This window comes from Oncorhynchus mykiss, chromosome 25 (genome assembly GCF_057628025.1).
Source record: "Oncorhynchus mykiss isolate SJ-2025 chromosome 25, ASM5762802v1, whole genome shotgun sequence".
In the NCBI taxonomy this organism is placed as follows: Eukaryota; Metazoa; Chordata; class Actinopteri; order Salmoniformes; family Salmonidae; genus Oncorhynchus; species Oncorhynchus mykiss.
Window position 1 is genome coordinate 1,778,179 of NC_143046.1, and position 25,387 is coordinate 1,803,565.

General features: G+C 47.0%; 1 protein-coding gene across 1 annotated transcript in view; it reads right to left on the reverse strand.

Moving 5' to 3' along the window:
• The window catches only part of abcb7 (ATP binding cassette subfamily B member 7), a 94,154-nt gene that overhangs the window by 63,369 nt on the left and 5,398 nt on the right, over positions 1-25,387 (reverse strand). The window contains exons 2-6 of the mRNA XM_090221163.1: positions 23,626-23,700; positions 23,463-23,537; positions 13,154-13,273; positions 7,126-7,258; positions 4,727-4,995 (exon numbers count right to left, since the gene is read on the reverse strand). Of these exons, the coding sequence (XP_090077289.1) occupies positions 4,727-4,995; positions 7,126-7,258; positions 13,154-13,273; positions 23,463-23,537; positions 23,626-23,700 (672 nt within the window). The remainder of the gene's footprint in view (positions 1-4,726; positions 4,996-7,125; positions 7,259-13,153; positions 13,274-23,462; positions 23,538-23,625; positions 23,701-25,387) is intronic.

Below are 25,387 nucleotides of genomic sequence, written 5' to 3' on the forward strand. Positions count from 1 at the left end.
CGGCCAATGTCGGTACAGTGTCGGTACTCTGGGGGCAGAGTCGGTACTCTGGGGGCAGAGTCGGTACTCTGGGGGCAGAGTCGGTACTCTGGGGGCAGAGTCGGTACTCTGGGGGCAGAGTCGGTACTCTGGGGGCAGAGTCGGTACTCTGGGGGCAGAGTCGGTACTCTGGGGGCAGAGTCGGTACTCTGGGGGCAGAGTCGGTACTCTGGGGCAGAGTCGGTACTCTGGGGCAGAGTCGGTACCCGGGGGCAGTGTCGGTACAGTGTCGGTACTCTGGGGGCAGAGTCGGTACTCTGGGGGCAGAGTCGGTACTCTGGGGGCAGAGTCGGTACTCTGGGGGCAGAGTCGGTACTCTGGGGGCAGAGTCGGTACTCTGGGGGCAGATCTGGGGGCAGATCTGGGGGCAGATCTGGGGGCAGATCTGGGGGCAGATCTGGGGGCAGATCTGGGGGCAGAGTCGGCAGATCTGGGGGCAGAGTCGGTACTCTGGGGGCAGAGTCGGTACTCTGGGGGCAGAGTCGGTACTCTGGGGGCAGAGTCGGTACTCTGGGGGCAGAGTCGGTACTCTGGGGGCAGAGTCGGTACTCGGGGGCAGAGTCGGTACCCGGGGGCAGTGTCGGTACAGTGTCGGTACTCGGGGGCAGAGGCGGTACTCGGGGGCAGAGGCGGTACTCGGGGGCAGAGGCGGTACTCGGGGGCAGAGTCGGGGCAGTGTCGGTACTCGGGGGCAGTGTCGGGGCAGAGTCGGTACTCGGGGGCAGAGTCGGTACTCGGGGGCAGAGTCGGGGCAGAGTCGGTAATCGGGGGCAGTGTCGGGGCAGTGTCGGTACTCGGGGGCAGTGTCGGGGCAGAGTGGGTACTCTGGGGGCAGAGTGGGTACTCTGGGGGCAGAGTGGGTACTCTGGGGGCAGAGTGGGTACTCTGGGGGCAGAGTGGGTACTCTGGGGGCAGAGTGGGTACTCGAGAGTGGGTACTCGAGAGTGGGTACTCGAGAGTGGGTACTCGAGAGTGGGTACTCGAGAGTGGGTACTCGAGAGTGGGTACTCGGGGGCAGTGTCGGTGCAGAGTCGGTACTCGGGGGCAGAGTCGGTACTGGGGGGCAGAGTCGGTACTCGGGGGCAGAGTCGGTACAGTGTCAGGTACTCGGGGGGCAGAGTCGGTGCAGAGTCGGTACTCGGGGGCAGAGTCGGTGCAGAGTCAGTACTCTGGGGGCAGAGTCGGTACTCTGGGGGCAGAGTCGGTACTCTGGGGGCAGAGTCGGTACTCTGGGGGCAGAGTCGGTACTCTGGGGGCAGAGTCGGTACTCTGGGGCAGAGTCGGTACTCTGGGGGCAGTGACGGTACTCTGGGGCAGTGACGGTGCAGTGTCGGTGCAGTGTCGGTACTCTGGGGCAGTGACGGTGCAGTGTCGGTGCAGTGTCGGTACTCTCGGGGGCAGAGTCGGTACTCTGGGGCAGTGTCGGGGCAGTGTCGGTACTCGGGGGCAGTGTCGGTACTCGGGGGCAGAGTCGGTACTCGGGGGCAGAGTCGGTACTCGGGGGCAGAGTCGGTACTCGGGGGCAGAGTCGGGGCAGTGTCGGTACTCGGGGGCAGAGTCGGGGCAGAGTCGGTACTCGGGGGCAGAGTCGGGGCAGTGTCGGTACTCGGGGGCAGTGTCGGTGCAGAGTCGGTACTGGGGGGCAGAGTCGGTACTCGGGGGCAGAGTCGGTACAGTGTCAGGTACTCGGGGGGCAGTGTCGGTACAGTGTCAGGTACTCGGGGGGCAGTGTCGGTACTCGGGGGCAGTGTCGGTACAGTGTGGGTACTCGGGGGCAGTGTCGGTACAGTGTGGGTACTCGGGGGCAGTGTCGGTACAGTGTGGGTACTCGGGGGCAGTGTCGGTACAGTGTGGGTACTCGGGGGCAGTGTCGGTACAGTGTCGGTACTCGGGGGCAGTGTCGGTACAGTGTCGGTACTCGGGGGCAGTGTCGGTACTCGGGGGCAGTGTCGGGGCAGTGTCGGTACTCGGGGGCAGTGTCGGGGCAGTGTCGGTACTCTGGGGCAGTGTCGGTACTCGGGGGCAGTGTCGGTGCAGAGTCGGTACTCGGGGGCAGAGTCGGTACTGGGGGGCAGAGTCGGTACTCTGGGGCAGAGTCGGTACAGTGTCAGGTACTCGGGGGGCAGTGTCGGTACAGTGTCAGGTAAACGGGGGCAGTGTTGGTACTCGGGGGCAGTGTTAGTACTCGGGGGCAGTGTCGGTACTCGGGGGCAGTGTCGGTACAGTGTTGGTACTCGGGGGCAGTGTCGGTACAGTGTGGGTACTCGGGGGCAGTGTCGGTACAGTGTGGGTACTCGGGGGCAGTGTCGGTACAGTGTGGGTACTCGGGGGCAGTGTCAGTGCAGTGTCGGTACTCGGGTGCAGTGTCGGTACTCGGGGGCAGTGTCGGTTCTCGGGGGCAGTGTTGGTACTCGGGGGTGTCGGTACAGTGTGGGTACTCGGGGGCAGTGTCGGTACAGTGTGGGTACTCGGGGGCAGTGTCGGTACAGTGTGGGTACTCGGGGGCAGTGTCGGTACAGTGTCGGTTCTCGGGGGCAGTGTCGGTACAGTGTCGGTACTCGGGGGCAGTGTCGGTACTCGGGGGCAGTGTCGGTACAGTGTCAGTACTCGGGGCAGTGTCGGTACTCGGGGGCAGTGTCGGGGCAGTGTCGGTACTCGGGGGCAGTGTCGGGGCAGAGTCGGTACTCGGGGGCAGTGTCGGTACAGAGTCGGTACTCGGGGGCAGTGTCGGTACAGTGTCGGTACTCGGGGGCAGTGTCGGTACAGTGTCGGTACTCGGGGGCAGTGTCGGTACAGTGTCGGTACTCGGGGGCAGTGTCGGTACTCGGGGGCAGTGTCGGTACTCGGGGGCAGTGTCGGTGCAAAGTCGGTACTCGGGGGCAGTGTCGGTACAGTGTCGGTACTTGGGGGCAGAGTCGGTACTCGGGGGCAGTGTCGGTACAGTGTCGGTACTCGGGGGCAGTGTCGGTACTCTGGGGCAGTGTCAGTGCAGTGTTGGTACTCTCGGGCAGCGTCGGGGCAGTGTCGGTACTCGGGGGCAGTGTCGGTGCAGTGTCGGTACTCGGGGGCAGTGTCGGTACTCGGGGGCAGTGTCGGTACAATGTCGGTACTCGGGGGCAGAGTCGGTACTCGGGGGCAGAGTCGGTACTCGGGGGCAGAGTCGGTACTCGCGGCCAATGTCGGTACAGTGTCGGAACTCGGGGGCAGTGTCGGTACTCTGGGGGCAGAGTCGGTACTCTGGGGGCAGAGTCGGTACTCTGGGGGCAGAGTCGGTACTCTGGGGGCAGAGTCGGTACTCTGGGGGCACAGAGTCGGTACTCTGGGGGCAGAGTCGGTACTCTGGGGCAGAGTCGGTACTCTGGGGGCAGAGTCGGTACTCTGGGGCAGAGTCGGTACTCTGGGGCAGAGTCGGTACCCGGGGGCAGTGTCGGTACAGTGTCGGTACTCTGGGGGCAGAGTCGGTACTCTGGGGGCAGAGTCGGTACTCTGGGGGCAGAGTCGGTACTCTGGGGGCAGAGTCGGTACTCTGGGGGCAGATCTGGGGGCAGATCTGGGGGCAGATCTGGGGGCAGATCTGGGGGCAGATCTGGGGGCAGATCTGGGGGCAGAGTCGGTACTCTGGGGGCAGAGTCGGTACTCTGGGGGCAGAGTCGGTACTCTGGGGGCAGAGTCGGTACTCTGGGGGCAGAGTCGGTACTCTGGGGGCAGAGTCGGTACTCTGGGGGCAGAGTCGGTACTCTGGGGGCAGAGTCGGTACCCGGGGGCAGTGTCGGTACAGTGTCGGTACTCGGGGGCAGAGGCGGTACTCGGGGGCAGAGGCGGTACTCGGGGGCAGAGGCGGTACTCGGGGGCAGAGTCGGGGCAGTGTCGGTACTCGGGGGCAGTGTCGGGGCAGAGTCGGTACTCGGGGGCAGAGTCGGTACTCGGGGGCAGAGTCGGGGCAGAGTCGGTAATCGGGGGCAGTGTCGGGGCAGAGTCGGGGCAGAGTGGGTACTCTGGGGGCAGAGTGGGTACTCTGGGGGCAGAGTGGGTACTCTGGGGGCAGAGTGGGTACTCGAGAGTGGGTACTCGAGAGTGGGTACTCGAGAGTGGGTACTCGAGAGTGGGTACTCGAGAGTGGGTACTCGAGAGTGGGTACTCGAGAGTGGGTACTCGAGAGTGGGTACTCGAGAGTGGGTACTCGAGAGTGGGTACTCGGGGGCAGAGTGGGTACTCGGGGGCAGAGTGGGTACTCGGGGGCAGAGTGGGTACTCGGGGGCAGAGTGGGTACTCGGGGGCAGAGTGGGTACTCGGGGGCAGAGTGGGTACTCGGGGGCAGAGTGGGTACTCGGGGGCAGAGTGGGTACTCGGGGGCAGAGTGGGTACTCGGGGGCAGAGTGGGTACTCGGGGGCAGAGTGGGTACTCGGGGGCAGAGTGGGTACTCGGGGGCAGTGTCGGTGCAGTGTCGGTACTCGGGGGCAGTGTCGGTGCAGTGTCGGTACTCGGGGGCAGTGTCGGGGCAGTGTCGGTACTCGGGGGCAGTGTCGGGGCAGTGTCGGTACTCGGGGGCAGTGTCGGTACTCGGGGGCAGTGTCGGTACTCGGGGGCAGTGTCGGTACAGTGATATATGCTCCTACTCTCCTGTCAAACTAACACACTAATGTTCATGATAGTATGGATATATGGAGGCAGGGGGACTTTACCCACCAGGATAGCAGAGACCAGCCCCATCTCAAAAACAGTGGGTCCCAGGTTGAAGACAATGGCAGAGAGGACGAAGGAGATGCCCCTGGTGCCCCTATCAATGGCCTTTGACATCGCCCCCGTCTGGCGGGACAGGTGGAAACCCAGGTCCAGGCTGTGGAGGTGCAGGAACACGTTCTTGGCGATACGCCGGATGGAACTCTGGGCCACCTTCCCAAACACGGCGTTACGCAGCTCATTGAAGAGGGCCGAACCGGCACGGGACACACCATCTGGGAGAAGAGAAAGAGGATTTCATCACGGCTTTGCTTACATAGGGGCGGAGCTCAGCGGAGAGAGGGGCAAGACAACCTTTGTAGTTATCAGGTAAAGACAAAAATTGAGATCCATTGATTTGATTAAACTAGGCAAGTCAAATGAGGTTAACCTCAGGTACTTGAAAAAATACATACTATTAGTGTTAAATACTATTAGGACCCAGGTTGGCTCAAAATGGACATGGATGACAAATCTAGCCTGAATTTATGAGAGGAGACTGTTCGGGCCCAGGCCAGCCCATGTAATAATAGAGACAGTTCCAACCCAGGCCAGCCTGGTAACTAATAAATGTATCCTCTGCAGCAGAGGTAACTCTGGGTCTTCCATTCCTGTCGCTGTCCTCATGAGAGACAGTTTCATCATAGCGCTTGATGGTTTTCGCAACTGGACTTGAAGAAACTTTCAAAGTTCTTTAAAATGTTCCGTATTGACTGACCTTCATGTCTTAAAGTAATGGACTGTCGTTTCTCAAAACAAACTTTGTCACATGCGCCAAATACAACAAGTTTATACTTTACCGTGAAATTCTTACTTTCAAGCTCTTAACTCTTCTTGATGTCTGTTGGTTAAGAAAATATTTACCAAGTACACGAAAGTAAAAAGTAACACAATAAGAATAACGAGGCTATATACAGGGGGCACCGGTACTGAGTCAGTGTGCGGGGGTACAGGTTAGTTGAGGTTATTTGTACATGTAGGTGGGGGTGAAGTGACTATGCATAGATAATAAACAGCGAGTAGCAGCAATGTACAAAGGGAGGGGGTCAATGTAAATTGTCCGGTGGAGATTTTATTAATTGTTCAGCTCGAGGAGCCTTTTGGTCAAAGACTTAGCACTCCGGTACGGCTTGCCGAGCGGTAGCAGAAAAATGTGGGCTTTCCCCGCCTATTATATAGGTCCTGGATGGCAGGAAGCTTGGCCCCAGTGATGTACTGGTCCGTTCGCACTACCCTCTGTAGAGACTTTCGGTCAGATGCCTAGCAGTTGCCATACCAGGCGGTGATGCAACCGGTCAGGATGCTCTTGATGGTGCAGCTGTAGAACTTTGAGGATCTGGGGACCCATGCCAAATCTATTCAGTCTCCTGAGGGGGAAAAGGTTTTGAGATGCCCTCTTCACGACTGTCTTGGTATGTTTGGACCATGTTAGTTTGTTGGTGATGTGGACACCAAGGAACTTGAAACTCTCGACCTGCTCCACTACAGCCTCGTCGATGTTAATGGGGGCCTGTTCAACTTGCCTTTTCCTGTAGTCCACGATAATCTCCTTTGTCTTGCTCACATTAAGGGAGAGGTTGTTGTCGTCTCTGACCACCTCCCTATAGGCCCCGGATGGGTCTGGCAGAACCCTCTGCTACAGCCCCGGATGGGTCTGGCAGAACCCTCTGCTACATCCCCGGATGGGTCTGGCAGAACCCTCTGCTACAGCCCCGGATGGGTCTGGCAGAACCCTCTGCTACAGCCCCGGATGGGTCTGGCAGAACCATTCATAAACATCAATATCCTGCAGGCAGGGTTGAATCTGCCTTGCTGGGAGGCAGTGTGGGTGGAATGAGCGATCTCGCCTTGCCTAATCAGTCAGTTATGTATCGCCTGGCAACCAGAGCGCCAAACACATGAGGAAATACAATTCTGTAGTATGCCTAGGAATTCACAAGGCATATATATATATATATCCTCCTCTCCTTTTAATTCAAGTACTTTTCAAGTACCAACTTGAGAAAGCGTCAGATTTTCAAGGTATCCCAGTACCTGAATATCAGTATGCCAAATTCAAATACGTTAAGCACCTCAAGCCAATCCTGGTGTCTAGCTAGCTACCGTTGTTCATTAGTTGTTTTCATCAGCAGTCAGAGCCAGGGTTAGGGAGGCAGTCTGGACTCATAGGAAGGACTGGTCACCAACACCCTGACCTCTGACCTCTAGTCTATTCACAGAGTGACAGCAGAGAGGTCGGGACACAGAGACTAGGTTTGATATACTTAATGTTTAATGGTTCCCAGATTGATTCTATAATAACTCCTGGACTGTGACAATATTCGGTTCCAAGATATTCAAATACATACATTTTTTGTGGGACTTACAGCCAATCAGAACAGCAGTTGCCACGGTAGCCACGGTGCTGGGGGCGTCGCTCAAGTTCAACATATGACCTGAAAGTCCATTCAGCTCGTCCACAGCATACTTAAACATGAAGGGTACCATCACGTTGGTCATCTAGAGAGCGAGGGAGGGGGGGGGGAGAGATGTGAAATCATTAATTTCCACTCTGATGATAGAAGCTAGGTGCAATACGGCTGGCTGTGTGTGGGCTTGTATTACTATCCTGGTGGGGACCGGAGAAGTCAGGATAGTAAAACAAGGAAAAGTCAATGTTCCACAGGTAAGCTATCGGTTCCAGAAATCAGGAATGCAGACAGACTCTATAGACCTCTATATCTACATGAATGACTTGTCCAACATACCCAATATAACAGGTGGTGGTGGTTACTACTAACCTAAACATTTTAATCAACATACATATAAAAACAAATATTCAATGAGAATTGTTAAAGGAAACACAGGCACCACATTACTACAGGACAAAACAGCTCCATCAAGCCTGATGGTTCGTAGGAAAGATGTTTTATTCTAAATATGGAAACACACTTTTAAAAGGAAGTGGAACGAGGTAATGTCTTAGTGTGGGAAGAATGCATTACCTTACCTTGTATGCGGTACAAATCACATTATTATGGGAGCACCTTCGAGAGTATGGATTAGGCTGTTTGAGAAGGTTTGAATCTTAAGCTACCTGCCTACACATTGTTGAAGAGTTTGGAGGGCACTATGGTGTTGAAGGCTGAGCTGTAGTCAATGAACAGCATTCTCACATAGGTGTTCCTTATGTCCGGGTGGGAAAGGGCAGTGTGGAGTGTAATTCCGTCATCTATGGATCTGTAGGGGCAGTATGTGAATTGGACCACTGGGTCCAGGGTGCCTGGGATGATGGTGTTGATGTGAGACATGACCAGCCTTTCATGGCAATAGGACGTAAATGGGCGATAGTCCGTAGCACATGTTACCTTGGCATTCTTGGGCACGGGGACTATGGTGGTCTGCTTGAAACATGTTGGTATTACAGACTGGGTCATGGAGAGGTTGAAAATGTCTGAAGACACTTGCATTCTGGGTACATGTCCTGGTATGCTGTCTTTGCCTGTGTGATGGCTCGTCTCATTCTAAAAATCGGGCAATAAAAGCCCAGGAGTCAATGAATGAACGATACAGGTGACATTTCCCAGCTTTAACCCTGATGACAATAGGGGCTGAGTGTTTACAATACTGTCCCTCTGGTCTCCTGGAACTAACCACTGCTGCCGAGACAACTGAAATGCCTTACAGAACAGCCAAAACATGACTACTGCTGAAATAACCTCACCCCAGGCTATTGCATACAGTATTTAAGCCTGCGATAACAATTTAAAGTTGGCCTTAGTAGGAGTGATCATTGAATTTATATGGGAGTGACCTTACTGAGTAAAGTTTAGGTAATTAAAGCAAATCACATGTCTGCGAGGCATGGCTCCAAATGGAAATAAAACACATATAGGGGAGGGTTAGGGGAAAGAGCTGTGTGAGATGATTGGTTAGTAGATTAAGCCGATGCACTGGGAGCTTCTCCTTGTCGTTCTATTGGCTAATGAAGGACAAGTTTGACGAGTTGGTCCACCAGACTCTTTGCGCATTTGGGAGGAAGTGTCTGGTAACAAGATTACTGATACGATGGACGGGGTCTTTTCCAATTATAAAGCTGAAGATAATCCTTGTTTAACACGCCGTGCCAATCTCGACATCAGGTGAAATAGACTGAGGTAGAGATAAAGACATCTGGTCTAGACGGAGAGATGAGGATACTCTGTGCCCTCAGGCCATGGCAGGACAGATGAGGATACGGTGCCGCCCAACTCCCCGGTAGGGTGCCGCCCAACGCCCCGGTACCTCCCAACGCCCCGGTACCTCCCAACGCCCCGGTACCTCCCAACGCCCCGGTACCTCCCAACGCCCCGGTACCTCCCAACGCCCCGGTACGGTACCTCCCAACGCCCAACTGTTTCATCATCCCATCACTTCTTCAACGATCTACACAAAACACTGTCAAAGTAAAAAAAGAAATGAAAACAGTAATATACATCTTCATTGTCATAAGTGTTCAGCTGCCTGAGTCAATACATGTTGGAAACACCTTTGGTAGCGACTACAGCTGGGAGTCTCCTTGGTTAACTCTCATAAGAGATTTGCACACCTGGATTCTACAATATTTTCCCATTATTCTATTCAAAATAAATTCTTAAAAGCTCTTTCAAAGTGTTGGGGATTATGGCTAGACAACCATTCAAGTTAAGTATTGACGTAGATTTTCAAGCAGATTTAAGTAAAAATAAAAACACTTGGCCACTCGAACATTCACTGTCTTCTTGGTAAGCAACTCCAATGTAGATATGGCCTTGTGTTTTAGGTTATTGTCCTGCTGAAAGATGAATTCATCTCCCAGTGTCTCCCAGGAAAGCAGACTGAACCAGGTTTTCCCTCTAGGATTTTTCCTGTGCTGAATTCCATCCCTTTCTTTTCATCCTGAAAAACTCCCCAGTCTTTTGTCGATGTCAAGAATACCCATAACCTTGCAGCCATAACCATGCTTGAAAATAAGGAGGGAGTTACTCAATGATGCGTTTGATTTTCCACAAATGTTAAGGCTTTGCATTTAGGCCCAACATTTTGTTTTGTACAGTATTACTTTAGTGCCTCAGTGCATGTTTCGGAAAATATTTGTCATCTTATCACTCTGTCGTTTAGGTCATTATTATGGAATCACTACAATGTTGTTGATCCATCCTCAGTTCACCCATTACAGCCATCGACCTCTGTAACCATTTTAAAATCACCAATGGCCTCATGGTGACACCCCTAAGCAGTTTCCTTCCTCTCCTGCAGCTCAGTCCAGAAGGGCGTGTGGTTTACAGTGTTTTCAGGTTGGCTATACAGCTGATTGTAGGCTAACTTTCAGCCGGTTACTAGAGCCGCTAGTCAGAAGGAAAAAAAGTCTGCTGACCCACTAGAATTAACCTAATGTAGCAGGCGTAAAAGAAAACACCTGAGCGAAGTTGGCACATCCGGTTGAAGATGGCTGTATCCCTGAGAACCAGAAGCACCCGGTTGAAGATGGCTGTATCCCTGAGAACCAGAAGCACCCGGTTGAAGATGGCTGTATCCCTGAGAACCAGAAGCACCCGGTTGAAGATGGCTGTATCCCTGAGAACCAGAAGCACCCGGTTGAAGATGGCTGTATCCCTGAGAACCAGAAGCACCCGGTTGAAGATGGCTGTATCCCTGAGAACCAGAAGCACCCGGTTGAAGATGGCTGTATCCCTGAGAACCAGAAGCACCCGGTTGAAGACGGCTGTATCCCTGAGAACCAGAAGCACCCGGTTGAAGACGGCTGTATCCCTGAGAACCAGAAGCACCCGGTTGAAGACGGCTGTATCCCTGAGAACCAGAAGCACCCGGTTGAAGATGGCTGTATCCCTGAGAACCAGAAGCACCCGGTTGAAGACGGCTGTATCCCTGAGAACCAGAAGCACCCGGTTGAAGACGGCTGTATCCCTGAGAACCAGAAGCACCCGGTTGAAGATGGCTGTATCCCTGAGAACCAGAAGCACCCGGTTGAAGATGGCTGTATCCCTGAGAACCAGAAGCACCCGGTTGAAGATGGCTGTATCCCTGAGAACCAGAAGCACCCGGTTGAAGATGGCTGTATCCCTGAGAACCAGAAGCACCCGGTTGAAGATGGCTGTATCCCTGAGAACCAGAAGCACCCGGTTGAAGATGGCTGTATCCCTGAGAACCAGAAGCACCCGGTTGAAGATGGCTGTATCCCTGAGAACCAGAAGCACCCGGTTGAAGATGGCTGTATCCCTGAGAACCAGAAGCATCCGGTTGTTGGCAACTCCGATAAGGGTGCACTAGATTTAACAATATGCATCTTCTAGACAGGACAGGAGCCTGTCAGTCACAAAGGTGACAGAGAAACACTGCTGGTTTGACAGTCTGCTGTCTGTCCCGCCTCTCGGTACCTGGGTGTGTTGTGTGCGCTGTGGTTGAATTTCTACACGGAGGGAGAAAGCATCAATTTACACATCCCATATAATGTGAGTGAATAATATACACGCCCCATATATAAACAGAGTGAATATAATATAATGTATATATTACATATATAATGTATCTATAATGAAGAGTCAAAATCCACTTAGCCCATTGTTTTCTGGCACTTTCATTTATTTTCCTTCTCGGTCCGACATTACTGCCCGGGACCAGTAGAAACACGTGGGGCCAGTGGAGCTCGTCAGGCCAGTAGAAACACTGGTCAGTGGAGCTCGTCAGGCCAGTGGAGCTCGTCAGGCCAGTGGAGCTCGTCGGGCCAGTAGAAACACGTGGGGCCAGTGGAGCTCGTGGGGCCAGTGGAGCTCGTGGGGCCAGTGGAGCTCGTCAGGCCAGTGGAGCTCGTCAGGCCAGTGGAGCTCGTCAGGCCAGTGGAGCTCGTCAGACCAGTGGAGCTCGTCAGACCAGTGGAGCTCGTCAGACCGGTGGAGCTCGTCAGGCCGGTGGAGCTCGTCAGGCCAGTGGAGATGCCATCACACAACACGCCAGAGCAGTCCAGGAGTTGATACCATCACACAACACGCCAGAGCAGTCCAGGAGTTGATGACCTAGTGGGTTAACGGTCTTGATCAGGGGCCGAACAGATATTTACCTTGTCAGCACGGGGATTCGATCTTGCAACCTTTCGGTTACGGGCCCAATGCTCTAACCACGAGGCTCCCTGCTGCCCCATATATGGGGGACAGAGGAAGGGTTAGTCCTTCAAAAATCATGTCAACTCCTATTATTTTACCCAGAGTGAATCCATGTAACTTATTTCATCCAGAGTGAGTCCATGTAACTTATTTCATCCAGAGTGAGTCCATGTAACTTATTTCATCCAGAGTGAGTCCATGTAACTTATTTCATCCAGAGTGAATCCATGTAACTTATTTCATCCAGAGTGAGTCCATGTAACTTATTTCATCCAGAGTGAGTCCATGTAACTTATTTCATCCAGAGTGAGTCCATGTAACTTATTTCATCCACAGTGAGTCCATGTAACTTATTTTACCCAGAGTGAGTCCAAGGTAACTTATTTCATCCAGAGTGAATCCATGTAACTTATTTCATCCAGAGTGAGTCCATGTAACTTATTTCATCCAGAGTGAGTCCATGTAACTTATTTCATCCAGAGTGAATCCATGTAACTTATTTCATCCAGAGTGAGTCCATGTAACTTATTTCATCCAGAGTGAATCCATGTAACTTATTTCATCCAGAGTGAGTCCATGTAACTTATTTCATCCAGAGTGAGTCCATGTAACTTATTTCATCCAGAGTGAGTCCATGTAACTTATTTCATCCAGAGTGAGTCCATGTAACTTATTTCATCCAGAGTGAGTCCATGTAACTTATTTCATCCACAGTGAGTCCATGTAACTTATTTCATCCAGAGTGAGTCCATGTAACTTATTTCATCCAGAGTGAGTCCATGTAACTTATTTCATCCAGAGTGAGTCCATGTAACTTATTTCATCCAGAGTGAGTCCATGTAACTTATTTCATCCAGAGTGAATCCATGTAACTTATTTCATCCAGAGTGGGTCCATGTAACTTATTTCATCCAGAGTGAGTCCATGTAACTTATTTCATCCAGAGTGAATCCATGTAACTTATTTCATCCAGAGTGAGTCCATGTAACTTATTTCATCCAGAGTGAATCCATGTAACTTATTTCATCCACAGTGAGTCCAATAACTTATGTGATTTATTAAGACACATTATACTCCTGAACTATATTTTAGTTATTTAATTATTAATTTGTAAAAATGTGTAGAATTCTATTTTCACTTTGACACTGAGTATTGTGTAGATATATATTTCAATCCCACATCGTAACTCAACAAAATGTGAAAAAAGTTGGATGCGTAGACTTTCTAGAAGCACTGTACCTCCCAGCCAGCAGCTGTCTGTCTTCCAGCAGCCTACCTTAGCTCCAGCCAGCAGCCCCAGGGCAATGGCTACTCTAGCCCGAAGATCAGGCCGGTCCTTGGGCCACACGTAGGACAACATGTTAGACAAGATGGTCCGGGAATTCACCTCCTTCAACTGCCACCGGGACACAAGAAAAACACTGTTAGATGATATAATTGTTTATTCACATGGGTCAATTGGTAGAGCATGGCGGTTGCAAAGACAAGGAATTTGGGTTTAATTCCCGCTGGGGCCTCCTATACACACACATGACTAAGTTGCTTTGGATAAAAGCGGCTTCTGAATGGCATCCACTATTATTTATGTATTTGTTCCTCCTCACTGACCACAGAACAGGAAGGTAAACGGACCAAACGTCACAAGGCTTTGAAAAAAGCTGCACTCGTCCAAAACATAGACAGAGTAACGACAGACAGAGTAACGACAGACAGTAACGACAGACAGAGTAGTAAGTCATAATAATAGAGTAATAATAAAAATAGTCAGTAATAGTCAGTAATAGTCAGAGTAACAGTAATAGTCAGTAATAGTAACAGTAATAGTCAGAGTAACAGTAAGTCAGTAATAGTCAGAGTAACAGTAATAGTCAGAGTAACAGTAATAGTCAGTAATAGTCAGAGTAACAGTAATAGTCAGAGTAACAGTAATAGTCAGTAATAGTCAGTAATAGTCAGTAATAGTCAGAGTAACAGTAAGTAAGTCAGTAATAGTCAGTAATAGTCAGAGTAACAGTAATAGTCGGTAATAGTCAGAGTAACAGTAATAGTCAGTAATAGTCAGAGTAACAGTAATAGTCAGTAATAGTCAGAGTAACAGTAATAGTCAGTAATAGTCCGAGTAACAGTAAGTCAGTAATAGTCAGAGTAACAGTAATAGTCAGTAATAGTCAGAGTAACAGTAATAGTCAGTAATAGTCAGAGTAACAGTAATAGTCAGTAATAGTCAGAGTAACAGTAATAGTCAGTAATAGTCAGAGTAACAGTAATAGTCAGTAATAGTCAGAGTAACAGTAATAGTCAGTAATAGTTAGTAATAGTCAGAGTAATAGTAATAGTCAGTAATAGTCAGAGTAACAGTAAGTCAGTAATAGTCAGTAATAGTCAGAGTAACAGTAATAGTCAGTAATAGGCAGAGTAACAGTAATAGTCAGAGTAACAGTAATAGTCAGTAATAGTCAGAGTAACAGTAATAGTCAGTAATAGTCAGAGTAACAGTAAGTCAGTAATAGTCAGAGTAACAGTAAGTCAGTAATAGTCAGAGTAACAGTAATAGTCAGAGTAACAGTAATAGTCAGAGTAACAGTAATAGTCCAAATGTTTCTGAAGCAGTAGCACGGCCGGGGCTGATGGCCGGGGCTGATGGCCGGGGCTGATGGCCGGGGCTGCTTTTACAGCAATATGACAAGACATATTGGCTCTCTTTCCCAATTGCTTTGACAGACAGGGAAACTAGAGCCCCCTGGCCTGTAGTTGCTGTCCAGCCCCCAGGGGACACTGACACTTGGTGCGGGGGTGCGTACGCCCAAGGGATGGAGAGCAGACTGGCCGTCTGCCTCCAGGTGGACCCGGAGAGCCTGCCTGACATCTCTTAGTGGGCCGTGGGGATATGAAAACTGCTGTAGATGTATAAAACCCGTTCTAGCATGGACATCAAGGGCTCCCACCATTTTAAAGTAAACTGGGAGCGAGCAGCCAGAGCATTGTCTTCAAGTTAGGTTGCCTACGGGTTGTAAATTGATTTAAGGAATATCTCTGCCATCTAGTGGCCACAAATTAATGCCACCATTAGGTTCAGGACTCTAGCACTGCAGGTGGCAGTAAATCAATATCAGCTTTACACTTATTTTAAACATAAAATACCTACTTTAAAATGAAGACAGCCTCGATAGTGCTGCTCATGCTGCCGCAGACGCCATAATGGCACCGATACAAAGATGAGTCCTCTATCTATCTCTATGCTACAGACCTGTCTCCAGGTAGACCCGGAGATCCTGTCTGACTCTACATCTCCCCGGAGGCCGTGGGGTTGTCATCACATCTGAGGTGCCAAGATGGTTGTTTACCTGCTCTGTCAGCCAGCTGCCACAGTGGCCTGGACTAGAGGCTGCTACACAGCTGCAGCAACACCAAAGTGATTATAGGAACGAGAGTGTGTGTGTGTGTGTGTTGCACGGTATACAGAAACGATGGTACTTTTCCAATACAAAAAAAATTAACTGTTCATAGTAAAATTTTTGTTAAGTTTGGTACCTCTGTCAAATGTGTCTCACGTGACTGAGAGGATCAAGTCAGCCTACCAGCACAGCCACTTTGTAGCGCCAAGAACAAAGAGTCTGCTGAACTTCCTGATTCATTACTAGAGCCGTCTGTCCACTTCCTGATTTATTACTAGAGCCGTCTGTCCACTTCCTGATTCATTACTAGAGCCGTCTGTCCACTTCCTGATTCATTACTAGAGCCGTCTGTCCACTTCCTGATTCATTACTGGAGCAGTCTGGCTGTGTTGTTAGCTCCCTGCTCATCATGTTGTACACAGCTCCACTTCCTGATTCATTACTAGAGCCGTCTGTCCACTTCCTGATTCATTACTAGAGCCGTCTGTCCACTTCCTGATTCATTACTAGAGCCGTCTGTCCACTTCCTGATTCATTACTAGAGCAGTCTGGCTGTGTTGTTAGCTCACTGCTCATCATGTTGTACACAGCTCCACTTCCTGATTTATTACTAGAGCTGTCTGTCCACTTCCTGATTCATTACTAGAGCTGTCTGTCCACTTCTTGATTCATTACTAGAGCTGTCTGTCCACTTCCTGATTCATTACTAGAGCAGTCTGGCTGTGTTGTTTGCTCCCTGCTCATCATGTTGTACACAGCTCCACTTCCTGATTCATTACTAGAGCTGTCTGTCCACTTCCTGATTCATTACTAGAGCTGTCTGTCCACTTCCTGATTCATTACTAGAGCTGTCTGTCCACTTCCTGATTCATTACTAGAGCTGTCTGTCCACTTCGTGATTCATTACTAGAACGGTCTGGCTGTGTTGTTAGCTTCCCTCATGATAAACTGAAGTTAACACACTTGAATAATGCAACATGTCGGAATGTTGAACCTGTTCCAAACTGTTCGCAAAACAATGTCCTACAGGCTATAACACTTTTACAATGCAAGACGATACCGGTAGCTTCCAGCTTTAATTGTTGCCTACCTTTCCTCCCTCGCCTCCTGTCGGGCTTCTGCTAGATTGCATAGCAACAAAGTCAGATTCCACATTCTGCCTTGAAATTATATAATTAATTTCTTAAAACGAGACAGCGCACACTTTTTTAAAAAGGGATTGCTTTTATGCAAATGTTGTTGATCAGTACAATCAAATATTCTCCTAAAAAAAAAGTTCCAAATGGAAGGGATTGTTTTTCATCTGTAGCCCCATGAAATCAACTAAAACAAGCTGACGCTCCTATTGAATACGTAGTCACCTGTATTGTGGAAAGACCTAGGTGACATCTTGATTTACCCAGTTTATAAATAGAGATTGACCATTTAAAAAATGATTACCATTAAGGTGTTTTGTAGTTAAATTGGTAAAACAAGTCAAATATAGTTTTATAATTGATTACTTAAATGCATACATGGCTTTCTAAAAAAAAAACGTTAAAATGTAATGATATTGAAGTGAAAAGATGTCCAACGATTGAACAAAGCTGAGTTTGTCTGGATCAGGTGTCATTCTGGGACTTTGGCTAATACGCTTTTAAAGTTGCTGTGTTAAAGCCTAAATCTGGTATCGTGACAACACTAGTGTGTTTGTGTTAAAGCCTAAATCTGGTATCGTGACAACACTAGTGTGTTTGTGTTAAAGCCTAAATCTGGTATCGTGACAACACTAGTGTGTTTGTGTTAAAGCCTAAATCTGGTCTAAAGTACTGAAGTAAAAATTCTTGAAAGTACAATTTACAGTTCCTTGACTTATTCCACGTTTTGTTACGTTACAGCGGTCATGACGATGCCCTGTTGGTGAGGTTTATGAGTGACTCATCAAAAGGTTGGGGAACGGAACAATATTTCGGTAATCCAACCAGTTGAAAATATGAATTGTTACTTAAAGAATATGAAATCAGATGTCCTGAGACATTATTACTGATGATAGTTTGTCATCCTATCTTGGAAAGTCTACACATTCTAGTTATCAGATTCACATGGAATTGTTGTGCAATTTAAATGTTTAAATATGAAACTATTTGTGAAGATGAAATGTAATTTTAGCTTCTAAATGAGAGAATTGGTTTTCATAAGTGAACTAGGCTCAATTCAGTGGCCCGGCCCAGGTGAACAGATATTGGTTGTGAACTATGAAACACGCCCTTCTCTCCACCACTATATAAGCCCTTTACGAAAATTTTACATTTGTGTTCCCGAGGACATGAGGACGACGGTCCATACGTTAAAAGGGCTAATATCAAACAGAACTAAGCCAACTTCAGTGTGAGCTTAAAGTACGGCAACTTGTTATGAACTTTGAACTCTTATTCACTAAAGAAGTGATACCTCCTAGCCGTTGAGTTAGCAGCAGCGGCTGTAAACGTGGGCTAGGGAAGGACAGAAAAGTATCTCTTCAACCAAACACACGACGTTACTACAACACATCCGTTCTACCTTCTTCAGAGGACAGGAAGATCTCTGTTGAGCAACACTGCCTTCCATCTACGACCAACCTTTTGAAAGCGCAGCTCAGTAAATATTTATTGGATTTTCCTTTTCCAAATGGGCGGTTATTTAGAACGCATAAGATTCTGTATTTACGATAGCATAGCTTTACAAGGTCCGATCAGAGACCAAATACCTTTGTTCCTCAGTCTTCCCGCTCTTTCATTCAAAACCCAACCCCTTTTCTTTTTGTAACCAGCCGTCATATCGGTTCCGTCCGCTAGGGACATTTACTTTTATGACAATTAGTAATCGATGTATGATCCATCCTTTTGTATATGTAATTCTGTGTGAGTATTTATTTACTAAATGCCTAAACAATTAAACCAAATGTTGTATTGCTGATTCAACTTGTTAGCCAGGGTTCGTGAAGATAACCAATAATTTACAAGTTGCAGATGAGACTGAATAAGGTGACGATTAACAAATGACTGCTATTGATATAAAATATTACTAGGTCTTTAAGAGTTTATTCGGAAGATAACAGCTCTCTAAACATTCTTTCGTGGTGCCCCAACTTTGTAGTTAATTACATTTACATGATTAGTTTTAATCAGGTAATATTAATTACAGAGAAATTATTTTATAGAATAGCATGTCATATCACTTAATCCGGCATAGCAAAGACCTGACATAGCCTTATTCTAAAATTGATTAAATTGTTTTTTCCCCAGTCATCAATCTACACACAATACCCCATAATGACATCACAATACCCCATAATGACATCACAATACCCCATAATGACATCACAATACCCCATAATGACAAAGCAAAAACAGGGTTAGAAATGTGTTCCTTTATATATAAAAATATGACATTGGCATAAGTATTCCCATCGTTTGCTATGAGACTCCAAATTGAGCTCAGATGCATTCTGTTTCCATTCTTGGGTATGACACTACAAGCTTGGCACACCTGTATTTGGAGAGTTTATCCCATTCTTCTCTGCAGATCCTCAAGTTCTATCAGGTTGGATGGGGAGCGTCGCTGCACAGAAGCAGGTCTCTCCAGAGATGTTCGATCGGATTCAAGTCTGGGCTCCAGCTGTGCCACGCAAGGACATTCAGAGACTTGTCCCGAAGGCACTCCTGCGTTGTCTTGGCTGTGTGCTTAAGGTCATTGTCCTGATGGAAGGTGAACCTGCAAACTTCTTCCATCCTCGACACAATCCTGTTTCGGAACTCAACGGACAAATACATTTTGACGTCGTGGCTTGGTTTTTCTCTAACATGCACTGCCAACTGTGGGACCTTATATAGACAGGCCTTTCCAAATCATGTCCAATCAATTGAATTTACCACAGGTGGACTCCAATCAAATTCTAGAAACATCAAGGATGATCAATGGAAACAGGTTGCACCTGAGATCAATTTTGAGTCTGGTAGAAAAGGGTGCGAAAACTTATGTAAATAAGGTATTTTATTTGTAATAAATTCGCAAACATTTCTAAAACCCTGATTTTGCTTTGTCAATCTGGGGTAGATTGCTGAGCTTTTTTTTTTTGGGGGGGGGGGGGGGCGACCTGACCAACTTCACATAGAGATGTGTTATAGATCTATCACTCATTGAAAGCCAGTCTAAGAAGTGGTAGATCTGTTCTATGTGTTATAGATCTATCACTCTCATTGAAAGGCAGTCTAAGAAGTGGTAGATCTGTTCTATGTGTTATAGATCTATCACTCTCATTGAAAGGCAGTCTAAGAAGTGGTAGATCTGTTCTATGTGTTATAGATCTATCACTCTCATTGAAAGGCAGTCTAAGAAGTGGTAGATCTGTTCTATGTGTTATAGATCTATCACTCTCATTGAAAGGCAGTCTAAGAAGTGGTAGATCTGTTCTACGTGAGCTCTTTCTATGCTTCCCGTTCAAGTTTATGTAGCTTTCACTTTCAGTTTTGTACATCAGCTTCAAACTGAAAATACATTATTTATATATGGAAAATAAATTTCACAGCGGCTTCGATGATTCTCTACACAACAACTGCTTGTTTTGTCACAAACTATAACTTAGGTGGTCTATTAGAATTTTAGCAAAAAGGAAATGGTGGAGTGATTGCTGTATACTGCACTTTCAACACAGTCAGTTGTTGCTGGTCTAGTAGTGGTGGTATGAATTAACACAGTCAGTTGTTATTGGTCTAGTAGTGGTGATATGAATTAACACAGTCAGTTGTTGCTGGTCTAGTAGTGGTGATATGAATTAACACAGTCAGTTGTTATTGGTCTAGTAGTGGTATGAATTAACACAGTCAGTTGTTGCTGGTCTAGTAGTGGTATGAATTAACACAGTCAGTTGTTTCTGGTCTAGTAGTGGTATGAATTAACACAGTCAGTTGTTGCTGGTCTAGTAGTGGTGGTATGAATTAACAGTCAGTTGTTGCTGGTCTAGTAGTGGAATGAATTAACACAGTCAGTTGTTGCCGGTCTAGTAGTGGTGGTATGAATTAACAGTCAGTTGTTGCTGGTCTAGTAGTGGTATGAATTAACACAGTCAGTTGTTGCCGGTCTAGAAGTGGTGGTATGAATTAACAGTCAGTTGTTGCTGGTCTAGTAGTGGTATGAATTAACACAGTCAGTTGTTGCCGGTCTAGAAGTGGTGGTATGAATTAACAGTCAGTTGTTGCTGGTCTAGTAGTGGTATGAATTAACACAGTCAGTTGTTGCCGGTCTAGTAGTGGAGGTATGAATTAACACAGTCAGTTGTTGCCAGTCTAGTAGTGGTGGTATGAATTAACACAGTCAGTTGTTACTGGTCTAGTAGAGGTATGAATTAACACAGTCAGTTGTTGCTGGTCTAGTAGTGGTATGAATTAACAGTCAGTTGTTGCCGGTCTAGAAGTGGTGGTATGAATTAACACAGTCAGTTGTTGCTGGTGTAGTAGTGGAGGTATGAATTAACACAGTCAGTTGTTGCTGGTATAGTAGTGGTGGTATGAATTAACACAGTCAGTTGTTGCTGGTCTAGTAGTGGTGGTATGAATTAACAGTCAGTTGTTGCTGGTCTAGTAGTGGTATGAATTAACACAGTCAGTTGTTGCTGGTCTAGTAGTGGTATGAATTAACAGTCAGTTGTTGCTGGTCTAGTAGTGGTATGAATTAACACAGTCAGTTGTTGCTGGTCTAGTAGTGGTATGAATTAACACAGTCAGTTGTTGCTGGTCTAGTAGTGGAATGAATTAACACAGTCAGTTGTTGCTGGTCTAGTAGTGGAGGTATGAATTAACACAGTCAGTTGTTGCTGGTCTAGTAGTGGTGGTATGAATTAACACAGTCAGTTGTTGCTGGTCTAGTAGTGGTGGTATGAATTAACAGTCAGTTGTTGCTGGTCTAGTAGTGGTATGAATTAACACAGTCAGTTGTTGCTGGTCTAGTAGTGGTGGTATGAATTAACACAGTCAGTTGTTGCTGGTCTAGTAGTGGTGGTATGAATTAACAGTCAGTTGTTGCTGGTCTAGTAGTGGTATGAATTAACACAGTCAGTTGTTTCTGGTCTAGTAGTGGTATGAATTAACACAGTCAGTTGTTGCTGGTCTAGTAGTGGTGGTATGAATTAACACAGTCAGTTGTTGCTGGTCTAGTAGTGGTGGTATGAATTAACAGTCAGTTGTTGCTGGTCTAGTAGTGGTATGAATTAACAGTCAGTTGTTGCTGGTCTAGTAGTGGTATGAATTAACACAGTCAGTTGTTGCTGGTCTAGTAGTGGTATGAATTAACAGTCAGTTGTTGCTGGTCTAGTAGTGGAATGAATTAACACAGTCAGTTGTTGCCGGTCTAGTAGTGGTGGTATGAATTAACAGTCAGTTGTTGCTGGTCTAGTAGTGGTATGAATTAACACAGTCAGTTGTTGCTGGTCTAGTAGTGGTATGAATTAACACAGTCAGTTGTTGATGGTCTAGTAGTGGTGGTATGAATTAACACAGTCAGTTGTTGCCAGTCTAGTAGTGGTGGTATGAATTAACACAGTCAGTTGTTACTGGTCTAGTAGAGGTATGAATTAACACAGTCAGTTGTTGCCGGTCTAGTAGTGGTATGAATTAACACAGTCAGTTGTTGCTGGTCTAGTAGTGGTATGAATTAACAGTCAGTTGTTGCTGGTCTAGTGGTATGAATTAACAGTCAGTTGTTGCTGGTCTAGTAGTGGTGGTATGAATTAACAGTCAGTTGTTGCTGGTCTAGTAGTGGTGGTATGAATTAACAGTCAGTTGTTGCTGGTCTAGTAGTGGTGGTATGAATTAACACAGTCAGTTGTTGCTGGTGTAGTGGTATGAATTAACACAGTCAGTTGTTGCTGGTGTAGTAGTAGTGGTATGAATTAACACAGTCAGTTGTTGCTGGTCTAGTAGTGGTGGTATGAATTAACACAGTCAGTTGTTGCTGGTCTAGTAGTGGTGGTATGAATTAACACAGTCAATTGTTTCTGGTCTAGTAGTGGTATGAATTAACACAGTCAGTTGTTTCTGGTCTAGTAGTGGTGGTATGAATTAACACAGTCAGTTGTTGCTGGTGTAGTAGTAGTGGTATGAATTAACACAGTCAGTTGTTGCTGGTCTAGTAGTGGTGGTATGAATTAACACAGTCAATTGTTTCTGGTCTAGTAGTGGTATGAATTAACACAGTCAGTTGTTTCTGGTCTAGTAGTGGTATGAATTAACACAGTCAGTTGTTACTGGTCTAGTAGTGGTATGAATTAACACAGTCAGTTGTTGCTGGTCTAGTGGTATGAATTAACAGTCAGTTGTTTCTGGTCTAGTAGTGGTATGAATTAACACAGTCAGTTGTTTCTGGTCTAGTAGTGGTATGAATTAACACAGTCAGTTGTTGCTGGTCTAGTGGTATGAATTAAAAGTCAGTTGTTGCTGGTCTAGTGGAATGAATTAACAGTCAGTTGTTGCTGGTCAAGTAGTGGTATGAATTAACACAGTCAATTGTTTCTGGTCTAGTAGTGGTATGAATTAACACAGTCAGTTGTTGTTGGTCTAGTGGTATGAATTAACAGTCAGTTGTTGCTGGTCTAGTAGTATGAATCAACAGTCAGTTGTTGCTGGTCTAGTAGAGGTATGAATTAACACAGTCAGTTGTTTCTGGTCTAGTAGTGGTATGAATTAACACAGTCAGTTGTTGCTGGTGTAGTAGTAGTGGTATGAATTAACAGTCAGTTGTTGCCGGTCTAGTTGTGGTATGAATTAACACAGTCAGTTGTTGCTGGTGTAGTAGTACTGGTATGTATTAACACAGTCAGTTGTTGCTGGTCTAGTAGTGGTGGTATGAATTAACAGTCAGTTGTTGCTGGTCTAGTAATGGTGGTATGAATTAAGTCAGTTGTTGCTGGTCTAGTAGTGGTATGAATTAACACAGTCAGTTGTTGCTGGTCTAGTAGTGGTGGTATGTATTAACAGTCAGTTGTTGTTGTTGGTCTAGTAGTGGTATGAATTAACAGTCAGTTGCCTATGAGAGTAAAGGTGAGTCTTTCCCTAGAGAACTGAGTTAGGAACAAATGGATGATCCCCTTCTCTCTCTGTTTACATGCTGATCATGGAGCTAATAAAACATAACATGCTTCTGTTATAGAACAGTTGGAAGTACTATGTGTTTTCTTACCACATTTTTGGGGTCTGCGTTTAGCCTTCCACCTGCATTTCCGTGCCAACATGTCCTCTCGGTCACCTGCAAATGCTGTGAGCAAGCACACACAGTTCACATTCAAACGTAATCATTTCTGATATCATAAATGGCATGGGCTCCAATAACAAACCGAACGTACCTTTGCAGCCTCCAGTATACGTCTGTTGTCACTTCTGTTGACTGTCCATGAGGCTGTCCTCAGGTTGGGGCTCAGCTAAAGAACAGGAGAACAGAGGAGAATAGGAGAACAGAGGAGAGGGGAGGAGAGGAGAACAGAGGGGAGGAGAACAGAGGGGAGGAGCTTGTTTCCATAAACATTTACAGGTCATGATACATGGAATTGTATTTGTTGTTTTTTTACTCCTTTTTCTTCAGAAAAGGCCACGGGCACGATCTGATGTGTGGAGACATTTCACTGCAGCTAATATAGAAGGAAACGCTGTGTACATTTGCAAATACTGTGCCAAATCATATGTGAAGAATGCAACAAAGATGCAGAATCATCTGGCCAAGTGCATAAAGTTCCCTCAGCGTTCACAACAAGCAACCTCTGACAAAAGTCGCTCTACTTCTATTCGAGGTGAAAATGATGAATCAGGCACCTTAGACAGCCACAGCTCATGGTCCCCCTGGAATCAGAAGTTTTTTTTTTACTTAACCTTAAACCTATAGCAGTAGCCATTGCACAGATTGAGGGAGACAATGCCATCCTGTATGATGTTCACACTCTGCTTGCAGATGTAAGATAATAAATCCATACTGCCCTGCCCACATCACTGTTGCTCCAATCAGAGGAAACTGCAGTTCTGAAATACATCAAAAGGTGTGAAGACTTCTGCCTGAAGCCCTGCAACACACTGCAGCAGACATGTTGGACCCCAAGAATCATGGCAAGAGCATCCTGTCTGGTGCAGAGATCAACAAGGCCTATGATGTCATCACTACTGTGTCTTGCCACCTTGGCCTGGATGAGGGCAAGGTTCTTGGCAGTCTGGCGAAGTACACTTCCAAGCAAGGGCTTTGGGATGCAATATGGCAGACATGCCAACATCTCTCATCAGCCACCTGGTGGAAGGGACTTAGTGGATCTGAGGCTCTTTCCCCATCATCCTCCAAACCCCACCAACATCAGCCACCTCAGAGCGCAACTGGTCCTTGTTTGGGAACACACACACACACCAAAGCACGCAACATGCTGACCAATACAAGGGTTGAAAAATTGGTGGCCATTCGAGCAAATTTGAGGCTTTTTGAGCCTGACAACGAGCCAACCTCAACAAGGTTGCAAAGTGACAGTGAAGATGAGGCCTCGGAGTCTGATGTTCAAGAGGTGGACATTGAGGAGGTCCAGGGAGAAGACATGGAAGCCTGAGAGGAAGACAACTAAAGCTTTGGTTTCTGGACTATCATTTTACAGATGTTGAATATGTTTTTGGAAGAGGCGATTGATCATTGGGGATCATTCAATATTCCCTTCTGTTGTTCAGTGAAATCATCTCATGTGAAGTCAACGAATGTTCAATTCGTAACTAAATAGAAATAAAACAATTGGAAGGACTTAACATAAGTAGACATAATTGCAAATTATTAAGGTAAAATGTTTGTCTCCATATGATATGGTAAATATATCCAAATGCAAAAAACATCTACATTTAAATGGAATTAATATTAATTTGCATATACCTCCATTAATTCCCAACTCTGAATATTCCCCAAAATGTGCAACCCCAGTTATCGGTATCAGGTGTATCAGGCAACCAAATGTTGCCCCATATACAGTTGAATGACAGATGCCTTTATCTAACTTCTGATGGCCTAGCCAATGGCTGACTTAGCTAGCTAGATTTATCTCCCCAGAGACCAGCAAAGAAAAATCTTGATTGGATCTTTTTTTTCTCTTC